Source organism: Barbus barbus (assembly GCF_936440315.1).
Source record: "Barbus barbus genome assembly, chromosome: 10".
NCBI classification, from domain to species: Eukaryota; Metazoa; Chordata; class Actinopteri; order Cypriniformes; family Cyprinidae; genus Barbus; species Barbus barbus.
Genome location: NC_136738.1, coordinates 32,012,214 through 32,029,615, shown reverse-complemented (window position 1 = coordinate 32,029,615; position 17,402 = coordinate 32,012,214). Strand labels below are relative to the sequence as shown.

Below are 17,402 nucleotides of genomic sequence, written 5' to 3'. Positions count from 1 at the left end.
GTGACTTCCATAGTATTTAGATCACTGAGAATCATATTATGTGACTATGCATTACTTTAAGGACAGCTGGCCACCTACTAGCTATGTTCTGCCTCTATAAAAAAAAATGGTGCAAACAAAGTACAGACTTAGTTACAAACTAACTAGTAGTTATTAAGCCTCTAATGTGGAATATACATTTCAATTTATACATTTCAATTTAAGAAAGAACCTAAAACAACTACACCGTAACACAGACTCGAGGTGAAACTACTAAATACTGACATATACTGGGTGGGGGGTGAATACTTGCGCAAATTATTGTTTAATAACTGTTAAATATGTTTACATAGAAATTACGTAGGTTTCCCTTTGATATGAAAGAATATTGTTTTAGTTGATCAAAGCCCAAATAAATCCCTGATTTCATGTTGTAGAAAAATAAATAGCCAAGGGGTGTGAATACTTTTTACAAGCACTGTATGATCAGCTTACAGCTTGAAAGGCTAGTTTTAGGCTAGTTTCCCCAACACTATGTGGGATAATTAGTAGAATTAGGTTAGCTTCAGTTTGAATAAAGACGATGGCTACAAGAACCCTTAACTTTCTCACCAGCTCCAACTAAATGTTAAATGATTCAGCGGCTGACCAACAATGTGAGTCTCTAACCACATGGTCAAGCTTTGCAGTTTCTATACAGTGAAAATGAACAGATAGATAACAGTGCCATTAGTTTAATTAAATATCACATTTGACAACTTAAACGTTCAAGCTTGCAGTACCTGTAGTTTCTCTGATCTTGGGTAACCTTTGGCATCCCTCTCGGCCTGACTCTTGGCCAGCCTGTCCGTGGTGCTTCCGTAAAAACGTTCCATCTACGTTCTGATTTGGATGTCCGAGAGCTTTTAGAGAGGACTCTCCATGCAGATGGACGCTATCCACCGTGCACAGAGGAGAGTCCATTGGCGTCACGCAGCTACTGCTTCCCGTACTACAGCTGGCATCGATGGACGAACACTGGGAACTCTGGAGGGAATGAATTCCCTCGCTCTGTAAAGACGACATCCTTTTGGACAAGTGGTACTCGTATAACCGTGTCACTTCTTGTTCGGATGAAGCTGCCTTGCTCTGTTGATGTTCATTCCGGGCTCGTTCAATCATAAATTGTTCTTTGGCGGGGGAACTTGTGTTCAAGTCTATAGAGTCCTTCAAACTGACTTTTTGCATTACCCTGTCTGCATGCAACGGACCGCCGTCGCCAACCACCTCAGAGTAAATGTGCTCTTCAGATTTATTATTCAGAATCATATGCAATCTTTGATTGCTTTCTTGAAACGCATAAGACATCCTTTCCAAGTCAAAGGGACCTGAACGCTTGGAATCTCGTCCATTGAAATTGTTGTACATCCCAACAAGATCCTCTGATTCTGTGATGTTCATCTGACGGGCTTCCGCTTGGGCGCTTGATTTCATCCCACCATCTTGCTCCTCGATCTTCCCCTGCAGCATTCCCATCATCACGTCCCTGTGCATTTTGTTGAAGTAGTCCGTCAACGACTTGGTTTCCATTGTTTCTGGCTCCATCTCAAAGTGGTCTGAACGGAGATTGGCGACCGCGGCGGACTGGGAGTCGTCTAGAGACGCCCGGACCTCACACGGCACCAATCGAAACTCGGTCTCCTCTTCGGCTAAAGTGTGGTACCCTTCGGCTGTGGCTACTAACATTTTCAGAGAATTTTCAGAGAGTTTCTGAGCTGCGGCCAGCTCTGAGCTCTCCGTCATTTCGGACGAATTTGTCTCATTCCCAGAATCAGAAGAGGACTCGGGGCTAAAGGATCGAGATATTTCTACACCTGTGTGTCACAAAGAGACAAACATTTTAGCCATCACACCATACACACGTATACTTTAAAATAGTTTATTTATACAAAATGTTGAAGGCTATGAAATGCAACAAATAAGAACATAAATAATGAAATACATGAACAAAAATGAACCACAAATCATAATGAGATCACAATTACATTTCTAATAAAACAAATGCACACACAATACATGGGGTTTGCATTGAAGACAATGGAATACGGAGAAACAAAACCAAAATAAAGGAATGGCTGGAAGGTCAACGTCAATGAATAAACGTTACTATAGTGTAAGAACCTGAACTATTGTCCGATTGTGGATGAGATTGTTCCTCAGAGGCCGCCAAGGCCTCGAGAGCTTGTAGTGTGGAGACAACGGCGTCATTGAATACTTCCTCGGTCCCACCGGCCACTTGCGTCGGAACCGAATCTATCAGCGACACAGGAATGTCATTTTTTAAGCCTTTTCGCTCTTGATGGTCGTCTTCATCTGAACTATCCCTGAACCCTGGCGGCGGAGCGGCTATCGCCAAGTTTAGAGACTGCAACAGGTCATCGCTGTCCTCCTCGTCATCGCCTTCTGGTGGCGGCGGAAGCGAAGTGAGATCAATAATGTCGTCGCTAGATTCCGAGAGCGACAGGAAAGAGTTCGCCTTGTCCTTCATCTCCCCCATCATCATGTCCTCCTCGCAACTAATATCGTCGTCGTCCTCGGCGTCATCTGTAGTCTCGGCGTAGCAGATATCGCGCAGCAAAGGCTCCTCGATGCCTTCCGTCATACCAAAGATCTTGGCGTCGCCGTAGACCATGTGGGAACCGTACTGGAAGCCGTCGACCTCCAGTGACGCTTCCAGTGGCTTGTAGTCCTTCTGTTGCGCGTACATGTACCGGTGCTCCTCCAGCACTTCTGGGATGTCCTCCATCAGTCTTTGGTATCCCAAGTTCTGAGGGTTCACAGACTCCAGCGGAGGATCGCCGAATATAAAGGACACCTTGGCGCTTCTGGGCGACTCTTGAGGTTTGCCTTTTGGGACACTGAAGTAGGGCTGAGGATGCATGTGGCTTGCTCTGCTCGCCCGCTCAGCTTTCTCGTCCCCATGCATGCGATGCTGCAACTGGTGCATTTCGGAGACAGTGGGGGAAATATCAAACTCTCTTCGCCCACAGATGGTGTATTCGGGGTGGGGCTCATCACATGCACTGTAGGAACCGTAATTCCACTCGATTGCTTGGTAGTTGTGCTTGACCCTTGAGTCTTGTCCTTAGACGTAAACAAAAAAGGCGTGTTATTAAAGTATCAGATTCACATCAAAACTATTTAAATAAGGGGATTCTTAAACATTTTGATTTAAATGACCCCCATTGTCCAGTGTAATATTCCAAGGCCTATTATATTGGCCAAAATGTATCTGTCAAGTACTTCTGCTGTAATTATGACAAAGCTGGTTGTTTTCAAACTCTTTATAAAACAAAACCTGTAAGTATTGATATAGTATATTCAATTAATTTAATCATGATAGATTTTGTGATTACAGAAGTTTCAAGAACTGTATGTTCTTCAATAAAAACAATAATTACTGAAGTGGAAAAAGAATTATGATTATGAACAATATGTTTTCATTTGTTAACATTAGTTAGCATTTATTATTCTTAGTTGATGTTAATTTGAACATTTACTAATGCATTATTAAAACCAAAGGTATTGTTAATATTATTGCAATGTACTAACATAACCTAATAACGAACAGTTGTATTTTTGTTACATAATTTGTTATAACAAATAAATAAAGTTAGCTGGAGGTACTTTGAGTTGAGAACCACTGCCATTAATAAATAAACAACTATTTCAAGCTGATAAATGAACTGTTATATTGTTTAGTTCATGTGCATGCTCTTACCTGCAGTGTTCGCCATGTTGAAGATGGACCTCCGTGAATCGACCAGCAGCCTGTAATAACCAGCAGTCAAACACGCCAGGTTCATAGCGTCACTGGATTCCATTATAAGTGTGATGGGCTGCAGAAAGAAATATTTTGCAGAAGAAATGCATAAATAACCAGTAATCACAACAGCAAGCAACGGAAGGCTGTGCAGTTTAAATTATTTTAGTGATCTAAAAGTCCATTAGTGGTGGTAAAATTACAGTAACAAATAAACTTGAGCAGCTTACTGCTCTTAAAAAAACAGTAGCTTCTGCAAAAACTGTTTTTCAATAAATAGTTATTCAATAAATAGTTGCATTTATTAATATTAAGTTTTTAGTTCATGCTGTAGCAAACTTAACGTACTGCATGTATTGACTAATGTTTAAATGAAGCATGCATATGTCAGTAACTATAAATAATGTATTCATATTTTCTTTATAAGTACTGGATGAAAGGGATGTTGAAGTATGTGTTATATACAACTGGTGTAATGCTGGTGGTAAACAATCAGTAAATAATTTATTAATAATCAAAAATAATATGCTAGGTAATACAGTTTTTAGTTCATCTTTGCACAGCAATGTAGCAAACCTATTATATTGCATTTATATTTTCTATTGTATTCTTTGTCTTAATTATCTGTTTTATCAAGTGAAACATGCAAATGTCAGTAACTATCAATTATTAATTCATGTTTTCATAATAAGCATTGGATAAAAAGGATGCTGAATTATGTGTCCTTTATATTGTATACAATTGGTGAAATGCATGTGGTAAATTGTCAATAAATAGCTTTCATTTATCAATAATTTATATTTTCAATATGCATTTATTCACTTAACTATCTGTTTTCTAAAATTAAATATTCAAATGTCTGTAAATATGAATGATTAATTAATGGTTTTACAATAAGCATTAATAAAAGGCATTTTAAATTGTTATGTGTCTTTAATATTGTATAAAACTGGTGTAACGCATATGGTAAATAGTCAATAAACTGTATTAAATTATCAGTGAGTTATAAATATTCATGTAATCCAGTTTTTAGTTCATGATTGCAAAGCAATATAGCAAACCTAATATAGTTATTTTATATTGCATTTAGTAACGATTTTATAAAATGAAGCATGTAAATGTCTGTAAGTAATTCATAATTTAAATATAAGCATTGGATAAAGGGATGTTGAATTATGTTCCATTAATACAGTATACAATTGTAGTAATACATGAGGTAAATAGTGAAGAAATAGTTAAAATTTATCAATATTAATAGTCTAAATAATCTGCCATGCGCTATTGTTTTAGTTCACACACACAAAGCAATGTAGCACACTTAACATATTGCATACTGACTTAATTGTTTTATAAAGTGATGCATGTAATTGTAAATATGAATTATTAATGATTTCTTTATTACAACTGGATGAAAGGGATACGGAATAAAAGGGATGTTGTCCTCAATGCTATTATGCAATTCAACTGTGGTAATGCACTGTTATCACATAAGACGGAAAAATATTAAACTAAATGATTTCTGGAAAGAAATTATGTTTTTATCCATCACACCTTAACATCCAGGACGTGAAGCTCCACTCGCACACTCCTTTCGTCCTCCGTGTACATTTCGATGCGGTTGACGTGGCTGAAGTCGGCCAGCAGCGCCACCAGGTTGGTTTTGGTGTTGATGACGTGACTGATGCCGTAGCGCGGCCCGACCAGCAGAGTCACCTCCGTGTGTTTCTCTCCTTGCTGTCAGATCACAAACACACACACCTTCAGATTTCAGCAGCTGAAGCTAATGCACTAAAACAATATATTTTCATTATTACTTTGTACTTCATAATAGAGGGGAGCATATGCAAATGTGAAATCTATCATGTTTGCAGTGCTCAGTAGAAAATATTTATCCTTGATCTGTCAACTTCTTTCAATTTGCACGTTACTGTACTGTTATTTTGCACATAAGTCAATATTGTACACTTGCACATACAGATGTACATAGTCTGTACTTCTATATCTACATAGTTTATATTTCTACTTCTGCGGCATAGTTTTATTTTATTTCTTATGTTTGTGTGTGTGTGTGTGTTTTTTATTTTATTTTTTACATAATTTTTGCAATTGTCTTGGCATTCACTGTGGACAGCAAAGACAGATTTTCATTGTACAGGGAAACCTGTTTTCCTCACTGTGCACATGACAATAAACGCTTTGAATCTTGAATCTGAATCTTTAGTTAAATATGGCAAATAGCATATGCATTTTAGCAAAAAAAAAAAAAAAAAAAAAAAAAAGATCATATAAAAATGCTAGAAAATAAAAATACACTGGAATTTTGATTTGTTTCTAATTTAATAATTTTTAACAAAATCATTAGAAATTAATCTTTTTCTTTACTAAACAAAATAATAGAACTGCAAAACTAAAAAAAATATATCACGACCTCACATGCTAGGAAATGAAAATATAGTGTGAATCCTTGATTTGTTTAGTTTTATATTATTAGAAATCCTATTTTCATTACAAAACAGAAATGACAGCAAAACTAAAAAAAAATCATATACTTAAGCTACAAACTATTTTCTCACAAGAAAATTACATTTAATATAAAAATAAAAATAAAAAATACATAAAAAAATGAAATAGCAGCAAAAGTAGAAAAAAAAGAAACATACTTCATATGCTATGAAATTTAAATGTAGTTTCTTGACAGTTTATTCTGAAATACACCTGAAGCTTTAACCTCTGGATCTGCATTGAAAGGCCTCAGCTGCTGAAGTAATGACTCTCTGTGCACTTACGACCAGCGTGGACTTGAACACTTGTCCTCCGTACAGCCTGAGATCACTCAGATATTTCAGGTAGTGGACCTTCGCCTGCAACGCCGTCAGCTTCAACACACAGCACAAATCCCAGCAGAATTAGGGAACAGAAAGTGTAAATCACAGAAATAGAGCACTCTTTCTTCTTCTTTCTGAATATGTGCCTCTGGGAAAAGCAAGTTCAACTAGGTTTATTTGCAAAGACAATCTGTGCTCACAAGATGCTTTATCACAATACTAAAGTGCAATGCACTATAACAAAATATAATGCAGTACGTTATACACACACACACACACACACACACACACACACATATATATATATATAAAATAGAATACAATAGGATATTTATATATGATTATACAAGCAAAAAATGTATAAGTTATATATAAATAAATATATAAAATGTATATATTTAACTACAAGCCTATTTATATATGCTTGTATATGCCAAAAATGTTTAAATAAAGTGTTATATTCAACAACATACAGGATTAGTCTTTGCTGTGATAGCTCGTGAAATTTCATTGTGAAAATCCTAAAGCGTATTATATTATGCATTGAAAAATCAGCTGAAAAGATCGATTTTAATTGCACTTTTCATATGTACAACAAGCTGTGAAAGTTTCTTCACCTTTTTGCCAGGAGGCACCAGGTTCTGGTTGGTTTTCAGGATGTGTGTGAGCGCTTTCTTGATGTTCTTCTCTTTCATGCTGGACAGAACCGCTGGAGGCAGAAACTGCGCCAGACCCCACTCCTTTCTATAAAGACACGGCGGGAAACAAGAGCTTTCATGCTGAATTCAAACGCTCTTCGCAACAGTCAAACATCTTTTATCTTTTCTACTCATTTAAAGGAACCGCCACCCGAAACTTTTTACTCATGCAGATCAAACAATCATATTCTTTCTTTGGTGAAACACAAATTGAGAAGGTTAGGAAGAACATTTGAGCTTCTGCTGTCCATAAAATGGGAAACGTGTGTCAAAGTTGTAAAATAAAGATTATTGGAGTGCATTTTTTTCAAGAAAATACTATCAGTCTTTTGTGTACTTCAGAATTTCACATCTAACTCAGTGTTACTTGCCTTTTTTATTATTATTATTATTATTTGTGGACATTACAAGCAATTTCTGAGTGGAAAAACTCTCTTTTGTTGTTTAAGTGTACAGTGAAAGTTTCTCTCCATAAAGGACCAAAAAAGCACCAGAAAAAAGTTATGTTTGTAATTTTAATTTTCATTACATTTTATTAGTTTTTAGTTTAGTTTATATTATTTTATTTAGTTTTAGTTTTTTTGATTTTCTTATTTTTCCTTTTCATTTTAATTTTTGTTAAGGTTTTAGTAATTTTGTTGTGCTTTTGTCATTTTTATTAGTTTTTTATGTTCATATACTTTAGTATTTTTTATTTCAGCTTTAGTTATTTTAACGCATCAAGTTAAATTAGATTAAAATAAGAAATACTCAATTAGCTGAAATAAAATCATTTTTATAATATTTTAATCCTTTTAACATTTATTGCATTTCATTTCAAGTACAATAACATTTATAATAAATAATAATCCTGACTTCTAAGTCTACTTATATGAAGTTATATGATAGTTTGTGTATGGAACAGAGTAAAATGTAATCTTTAACACATTTTAAGTGCTTGACAAGTTAAATACATTTCTGTAATGCCTGTTAGTGCATATGGACTACTTTCATTTTTTTCCTCTAGAGAGTTCGATAGTCACTGTGCAGAAAAAAAAGCTGCATGAAGACTAAATTAATTTTTTTGTGTTCCACAGAAAGAAAAAGAAAAACAAAAATCAACTCCATACAATTTTAATAATTGTCTGTACTACTCCTTGTGAGCATAGACATGAATGTTGAACACTCACTCGATGTATTTCAGCGAGACTTTCTGCGTTTGTTTGGTGCTGAGCGTCAGGATGTACATCTGAAGAGCAGCCAGGCGAAGCGCCGTGTCATATTTGAGCTCAGAGCCGAAACGCTCCTGCACCACATCCTTACAGCTCTGCATTCAGATGAGCAGAGAACCAGAATTAACGCATAGTGTGCTTTAGCAGACATAACCTTTCTCTCAGATGTGATACTGAAAGGAACAGTTCAGCCAGGTCATTCAAGCTGTGTGAGTTTGTTTCTTCATCAGATTTGGAGAAATGTGTCTCTGCATCAGTGTCTCATCAATGGATGCTCTGCAGTGAATGGGTGCCGTCAGAATGAGAGTCTGATAAAAACATCACAATAATCCACACCACTCCAGTCCATCAGTTAACATCTGGAGAAGACAAAAGCTGAACAAATCCATCATCAAGACTTTTTTTTTTTTACTAAATTTTGACATTTCTATTTTCTATTTCCCCGTCTAAATACTGTAAATCTGATGTAAAACCACCCATCTTTATATCAAGCTGATGTAAAGCCGTTTTGACACAATTTGCATTGTTAAACGCACTATACAAATAATAGTGAGTTCATAATCAAGCTTCCTCCCATGAAAAAACAATCTGGTCTGAATCAGGAGAGAAATCTGCACAGATCAAGCAGCGTTTACAAGCCTAATCAGTCCAGAACAACTCTAAACAGCTGTGGCTGGATTTTGATGCGAGAGATAACAGGAGTTTATGCGTTTTTGCTGTTTTGGCTTGTAACCGGTGCTTGATCTGCAGATTTCTCTCCTGATTCAGACCAGAGCACTTTTTCACTGGAGGAAGCGTTATTATGGATTATGGACTCTATTATGGATTATGGATGTTAAAAAGGTCTTGATGATGGAATTGTTTCTTACAAACACACTTTTTTTGTCTTCTCCAGATGTTAACTGATGGACTGGAGTGGTGTGGATTATTGTGATGTTTTTATCAGACTCTCATTCTGACGGCACCCATTCACTGCAGAGCATCCATTGCTGAGACACTGATGCAGAGACACATTTATACAAACCTGATGAAGAAACAAACTCATCTACATCTTGTAAATTTTCAGCACAAACAACATTTTGCTTCACTGTTTATACAGCATTAACGCCAACTATATTGTAAACAATATGTACTTTTAAAGTGATACATCTTCCCTTACTATTTACAGTAGCAATTTTACATGCATTATCTGATTATTTTGTATTACACTGCATCGTCTAATTGCACAAACATGGGATGAAGTTAATGAAGAAACCTGATAAACAAACAAACGGTGAAAGAAATTCATTATAGGTTTCTGATATATCAGGCTGAACAATATAGAGATTTTTTTCTGAGGAAGAGAATGAGAAAAGACTGAAAACTAACGTCCATAAAATGAGCTGAACGTCAGAGGCGTGTTACCTGAACGTAGAGGTAATCGAACGCCACAGCGTCTCTCCTGAGAAGATCCACTGGATCTTTTGGAAGGAAACTGATGCGGAAAAAGCACTTCATCTTATGTGAGCCTGGCCTTTGGGTCACCTAAAAAACAAGAAATCATCATCATATTTCTCTGTATTCTGTCTATCATATTTAACTGCTTGTAGATTCATCATCATTTCTTTATGCGCGTCACTCAGATTCAGTAGCGGCTCATTCATCAGCACAACAAACCTGCGTGAGCATCTCCTGCTCGTGGAGAAGCATTAGCTTTGTTGCAGATCCTTCCATCTTGTGCTCCAGCATCAGAGAGAAGTGCTCAATGCTTTTAATAGACAGCTTCTCTTGCAGGGTCAGAATAACATCCTTTCAAACAGAAGAACATCTCTGTTATTCATGTTCAACACCGCCAACACGTGACATAGTGCTGACGTCATTAGAAATGTTTTAATAAATAATTTTATAATTGTACTTGGAAATTGTAGTACATTACTGTTTACAAATTACATGATGAAAATTGTAGTTAGTAACAATCTATTAGGTTACTCATTTTAGGTATTCTGACTACTTTTGAATCACTTTTAAAGTACTAACTTGTTTATCACAGATTTAAATGGGATTATTGGGTACCATTTATATTCCATTCTTTGTTTTCAACAACATGAAGTGCATTAAATATCACATTACATCAGTGTTTCTCAGACTGGAGTAGAGGAAAGAGGAATTAGAGAGAATCGATAAATTATCCATACAGTAACTGTAATCTGATTATGATCATTTTAAAATGCAACAATCAAATTACAAGCAAGTCAGAGTAATTAATTTTGAAATTAATATTTGTTTTCGTACATAAGTGTACACATTTGTACATTTGTGTAATATTAGACTTGTCAATTATCTATTTTCAAATGTGTTTGGTTTACTTTCAAATTAATATTGCATAAAATACGCTACTATTTAAAGGTTTGAGCTCAGTAAGATTTTTTTGGGGCTCACCAAGGCTGCATTTATTTGATCAAAAATACAGTAAAAAATAGAAATATTATTATAATTTAAGAAAACAGTTTTCTATGTGAATATCTGTTCAAATGTAATTTATTTCTGTGATGCGCAGCTGTATTTTCAGCATCATTACTCCAGTCTTCAGTGTCACATGATCTTCAGAAATCATTCTAATATACTGATTTACTGCTCAACAAACATTTCTGATTATTATCAATGTTCAATGTAACAACAGTTGTGCTGCCCAATATTTTTGTGTATATTTTTCAGGATTCACAGATGAATAGAAAGTTCAGAAGAACAGCATTTATTTGAAATAGAAATCTTGGGTAACATTTTGTCACTTTTCATGTATTTAATGCATCCTTGATAAATTATAGTATTAATTTATTTTAAAAAATTAATTTAGCTTCCTCTAATAATATTTTATTGCACCATATTTAATGTATGCACAGCAGTATTTTGGCTGATATGGTGCATCAGCAGTAATTTGTAAATACCTTAATGGAGGTGTTGCAGTCGAACTTAAAGGACTTAGTTTGTCCGTTTTCCAGATACACCTTCAAGACGTTTGGCATGAAGAGCAGAGAATTATCCTTCACAGTCTCCTGTGGATGAAAACACTCCGTCATGTTTCTAATATCTCTGAGCTGCATGAATAACACATCTAAACTGGCTTTTATCTGTTCGCTGATCTGTCAGTGATTCACATCCCTGTGATGATATCAGCACAAAACACATGCGGCTGCATATTTTTAAATCATTAACCTCTTGTTGTGCCACTAATTACGACATACAGTATGAATGAACACTGATTTATGTAACGTGCGTCTTCATAATCTTTCATCACAATGCAATAATTTGCTCCAGAGCTAAAATCACTTTCCGGCTGACGACATCAATCCTCTTATTCTAATCACATGACTCTATTCTGGTGCATAACGTCCACTTTTCACAATCCAATCAATCTCAGATGATTATAATCAAAACCCTACAGTGCTTCTCACTGAATATCCGGTTCCTCTCAGAGATGTCAGATTATGGAAGTAAAATGGGTTTCAAAACACAATTTAGATCTTTAAATCTTTAAACTTAAAAATACGCTTTACAACAGCTGTAAATACTGTGATACATGACATGCTTTTTAAGCAAAACGTGTCATTTTTCACTTACAGGTACTTGTCCGTTAATAATGACTTCTTCAGCAAAGCGCACTTTGACCGGATTGGATTTCAACTTGGCCTTTTTAGCTTCACTGATGAAGGCAGATTTGGGCGACTGGATGGGAATAACAGAGGAACAAAAGCAGAGAAATTACTGAATATCAATGCTATCAAGTCATTATCTTCTGCCTGAGAGCTGCGCCAGAAACTAATAAGCAGATCCAGATGGAATCCGCAGCAGGGTTATTAGAGTCAACTAAAACCATAAAGAAATAGTTTTGTTTCTTGAAATAAAATAAACGTTAACAGTATCTATCTATCTATCTATCTATCTATCTATCTATCTATCTATCTATCTATCTATCTATCTATCTATCTAGTAGCTTAAATAAGTTGAAGTACTAATATAATTTAATTAAACTAATATATTAAAATAAATACACACAATTACAAAAACACACAAAACAAAAATGGTGCCTTGGCATCTAGTGGAAATAAAACTAGTTTAAGTACTGAAATAATTAAAACTAATACATAAAAATGGATAAAAACTATATGAACTTTAAAAACACTAATAAAAATGACAAAAACAAGAAAACTAAACAAAAATGGTGCCTTGGCAAATACCAGAAATAAAAAGTTTAAATACTTAAAATTATTAAAACTAATACAAATGAACATTTAAAAAATGAATAGTATTTGTCACTTTTAATAGTGACAAATATAACAATTCAACATATCAACATAAACAATAGTATAGTGTAGTATAGTATAGTATAGTATAGTATATAGTATAGTATAGTATAGTATATATTTAGTATAGTGCAGTGCAGTGCAGTGCAGTATAGTATAGTATAGTATAGTATAGTATAGTATAGTATAGTATAGTATAGTATAGTATAGTATAGTGTATCACTGATAACAAAACAACATACAATAACTAAAGTAACACTGATCTGTGGATCTGAGTTTGTGGACTTCTGCAGAATTTAACCACAGTCTCAAATTAGCCAGAATACTAAAAAACTAACATTCAAAACAGTCAATATGTAGACTTACAGGGTATGGCTGCACCACAGTCAGGATGATGGACTCCTTACAACATCTGCCAAAAATAATGGAAAAAAGACAATAAGAATATGAAATTCTCTAGATGGAATCATGGATAGTTTGCAACACCCTGATCTAATAAAATGACATTCAGACATCTGACTCGGGTGTTCATACTCATTTTGGGACCACAGTATATACAGTTATTGTAGACAGAAACTGCTGGTCTGTCAGCATGTAATGACTTCAGCTGAAAAACACATGTAGTAGATGAAGAGCGACACAGTAACCGGTTGATGGAGTTCAGTACCTGACCAGGTCAATGACTCGTTCCCGTGGAGCCGAACTCACAGCCTCCTCATTGATCATCACTATTTCATCTCCTGGGATCAGCTTCCCTTCTGAAGGCCCTCCTGCACATTCATCACAAACACACATTGCATTTATGTTTATATTATATGTATTTTTCTAAAACAATGAACATCATGCACCACGATAATGCACTTTTCATTTGGCCATTAAGTTTCCTATCATGATCCTTTCTTGTCACACTATAGATCAATAGCTTGGGGTAAGGGTCAGTTTGCATGTTTTTAAGACATTAATACTTTTATTCAGCAAGGATGCTTTAATCGGTCAAAATTTAAGTATTTCTGAAGGATCATGTGACACTGAAGACTGGAGTAATGATGCAAAAAATTCAGTTTGATCACAGCAATAAATTACACTTTAACATATATTCAAATAGAAAACAGCTATTTTAAACAGTAAAAATATTTCACAATTTTTTACTCTGTGACTGTTAAAATAAATGCAGCTTTGGCGAGCAGAAGAGACTTATGCTTCCCGACTAGTTTCTTAGTCACACTCATGTTGTATGAAATGACTCAATTGTATGAATACATGCAGAAGAACCAGTCTCGGTTAGCTGGGATACCTGGAGTAACCGATCGAACCACCACTGGTTTCTCGCTGCCCGCCACGAAGCCAAAGCCGAGCACCGGATCGCGTCTCATTTCCACCTTCCGCGGTGCAGGAGGGACGAACTTGTCCACATCAACACACACTTCCTCCAAAGAACTTGACTGCGAGAGGTGACTGAAAGACAGGATAAAGATCAAATTAGTTCAATGTTAAAATGCACTCAAAACTGACTGCTTTAACCCTGTATAGCCTGACATACGAAATATAATTTTTGAAATGGAATGGTTTATTGAACCTTTAGACTTTCTCTTCTCTCTCTATAACACATACATATAAGTTTGTGTATGTCTTTTTGTTGAGTATCATTATTTGATCCACACTAAAGATGTGGTGTTCGACACTCTAGATCATGACATACTCATAGATCAATTACAAATCTATACGGGCATTCAGGGACAGGCTTTAAGATGATTTAGATCCTACCCGCATGACCGTTACCACTTTGTTTATTTTAATGGGGAATGATCTCAATTAACTGCAGTAAAGTATGGAGTGCCACAAGGATCGGTCTTAGGCCCACTGCTATTTTCATAAACATGTTGCCCCTTGGTAATTTTATCAGAAAATATGGAATTAGTTTCCATTGTTATGCTGACAATACTCAGCTATATATTTCAACAAGACCTTCAATCTTTTATGGCTCATCTAGCCTGACATAGAGAGAATATGGAGGAAAAAAACAACTTCAATTTATTCAGACTCAAACTGAACAAAAATATTCAATTTGGTGTAGATTCTGATATCTATATGGACAAAAACTGATGAAATTATGATGCTTTTAATGTAAATCAATGAGTTCTTTATGACAGTATAGCAGCTACTTACATAAAATGATATAAATTAGTCATAACTCTATATCTCATATGCTCAAAACATATAATGCAATGCAAACCAATGATGACTGAGAGATTGATAATCAGATTTAAGACTCACTGATTTTTCTAAAAAATTATTGATGGAGAATCAAGTAAAGCCGAGCTGCTTCAGTCCAGTAAGTGTTCACCTGGAAATATTAAAGTTATTCTTAGATTTGCTTGATAAAAATCAGTAAAGATTTGACAGAAAAAAGACACAAAGTTGATGACTGATGTTGATATTTTAGAGGCCTTAGAAATTGACTTATGATGCAGCATGTAAGATACAGTATGCAGAAAGCTTGCAGTTTCCACCTTTACACACTTGTTTTCCTCAGGTGTCCAGATTACACAACTCTGATTGACCTCTTTCATAACAGCAACATGTGAGACGTTCTCCATTAAGACACAGCACAGTGGAACTGAACGCAATAAAAGCTGTGGAAATGATCGGCCTCCACGGGAACATCTATGCTGCGCCTGTCACAGTTCTCAAAGCTCCCGGCAACCGTAATTTAGTGGGAGGCGAACAATGACTTTCTAGTACAAAAGGTTGATGGGAGAAAGTGCTACGAGTGAAGAAACTGCTGCAAATGTTGATGACCCAGTTACACACTGTAATCATTCAAAACTGTTGGCTGGTTCAGTTGAGTCACCACACACTTCAACACGCCACGTCATCTGATCAGAGAAGAACTGGATACAAAGGCACAGACTTTACTCAAAAAATGGGGAGATGCTGTCTGAACACTCTCATATTTCTAAGTATGTTTAAATGATATATCGAAACAAAATTGATTGTGACAGTCATAACACAATCTGATGCAACAGTCATAACATGAGGCTGTGATTGTATTAAATAAGTGTGTACCGTATCATGAGCTACATGTGTGCAAATAAACACAGTGTCACGCCTCGCGCTCAAACATGCAATGCATATATGCATTTGAGGCAAACCGCCAAAATAAAAGCTTGGTTTAATGTGAATGAAAATTAAGAAATTAAGACATAATTATTAGTATCATAATTTTACAGCTGTGACAAAAAATATATATGAAGTACAATAGTATTATTACAGAAATTTAATTTTAAAATTTTAAAAATCATATTTTATAGTCTTACAAAATTGTTAATATTTTAGTCATACTTTTTTAAATTTACAGTACATTAGAAATGTTGAAATACATCTCTTATTTGATTTATTTTTAATAATAACAGTAAAAACCATGTTTTAGTCAAATTGAATGTTTTCTTTTCCATTTTACAATACTTTAGTATTGTTGCAATATATTTCTTATTTTAATAATACAGTGTGAATAATATTTTAGTCATATTGAATTTCTTTTACAGTACATTAGAATTAATGCAATATATTTCTTATTTTTATTTAACAACTGTAAAACATGATATTTTGTAGTCGGAAACAGCGGAAATGTATAATATTTATTCATTTGGCCTTTAATTAATGTTTGAATTATTTCAGGAGGACATTAATTTTTGCTTATACGTAGCAGAAGCAATCCCAGTTAATTAATTAGTGTATTGTGTGTATTGTTTATGAATAATAGCAATAAAGCTTGTCTGGAAACACTATGCATTGGTTTATGAGATGCATACTTGTGCAAAACCGAACATCTTCTGCAGGTGCATGTGAAGTAAAACACAAAGCATGATTTACACACCTAATGTATGCCTTTACCTCTTCATTTTCTTGCATCAGTGATAAAAAAGCTTCTCGTCATGGTCTGTCTCTGAACAAAACACAGCCTTTGGTCTTTATGTGGAGCTCGGTGTCCCATTATCTGTATTTTATCACTCAGCATACGATTTTATTGTGAATTTAATAGCATTATGTTTCCACGTTCTGCTCAGGTAACCAGCAAATGGCCTTTACATCACATCTTCTCGCGTTTCACTAATCTAATCGCCGCTAGTTGCTCAGCTATTGCTCACTCTTTATATCATCTTGCATTTGTTGCTCTGTGAAGCGTGAGCTCTGTGCACGTCGTTAGCTAATTAAAGCCGTGGGCTGGAGGAGGTGCGAGGAAGCGCCATCATTCTCGACACATGTTCCAGCGCACCGCAAAGGGCTACAATTAATCTTTCAAGCCACAGCGAGAGTGCGAGAGGTCATGTGTGCGCTGCAAGAGACGATACTCAGTGCAGCTACAACAAATCTGTAAAAGGCCATTAGTTCACGAACAGGTCTTTGTTTAATAAATCTAGGATGGTGCAACACTAAGGTCATGGATTCAGTTCCCAAAGAAATGCATGAACTGATGAAAAGCAGTGGGCGATTTTACCAAAATCTTTTGCACTAAATGTTTTTACTCAAAAGTCAAGCAAGTCTTTGTAAAATAGGCGATATATACACACACATCTATGATGCTCAGCTCAATTCTGTATTAATTC

At 35.4% G+C, this 17,402-nt stretch overlaps 1 protein-coding gene across 2 annotated transcripts in view; it reads right to left on the bottom strand.

Moving 5' to 3' along the window:
• LOC306876416 (FERM and PDZ domain-containing protein 4-like) overlaps positions 1 to 17,402 on the bottom strand; it is a 31,205-nt gene that overhangs the window by 2,795 nt on the left and 11,008 nt on the right. For both annotated transcript variants that reach the window (XM_079427552.1, XM_079427553.1), the window contains exons 2-15: positions 14,090 to 14,250; positions 13,463 to 13,565; positions 13,162 to 13,207; positions 12,113 to 12,217; positions 11,440 to 11,547; positions 10,172 to 10,303; positions 9,920 to 10,039; positions 8,474 to 8,610; positions 7,224 to 7,350; positions 6,568 to 6,657; positions 5,333 to 5,515; positions 3,740 to 3,857; positions 2,140 to 3,102; positions 762 to 1,832 (exon numbers count right to left, since the gene is read on the bottom strand). In XM_079427552.1, coding sequence (XP_079283678.1) covers positions 762 to 1,832; positions 2,140 to 3,102; positions 3,740 to 3,857; positions 5,333 to 5,515; positions 6,568 to 6,657; positions 7,224 to 7,350; positions 8,474 to 8,610; positions 9,920 to 10,039; positions 10,172 to 10,303; positions 11,440 to 11,547; positions 12,113 to 12,217; positions 13,162 to 13,207; positions 13,463 to 13,565; positions 14,090 to 14,250 — 3,464 coding nt within the window. The remainder of the gene's footprint in view (positions 1 to 761; positions 1,833 to 2,139; positions 3,103 to 3,739; positions 3,858 to 5,332; positions 5,516 to 6,567; positions 6,658 to 7,223; positions 7,351 to 8,473; positions 8,611 to 9,919; positions 10,040 to 10,171; positions 10,304 to 11,439; positions 11,548 to 12,112; positions 12,218 to 13,161; positions 13,208 to 13,462; positions 13,566 to 14,089; positions 14,251 to 17,402) is intronic.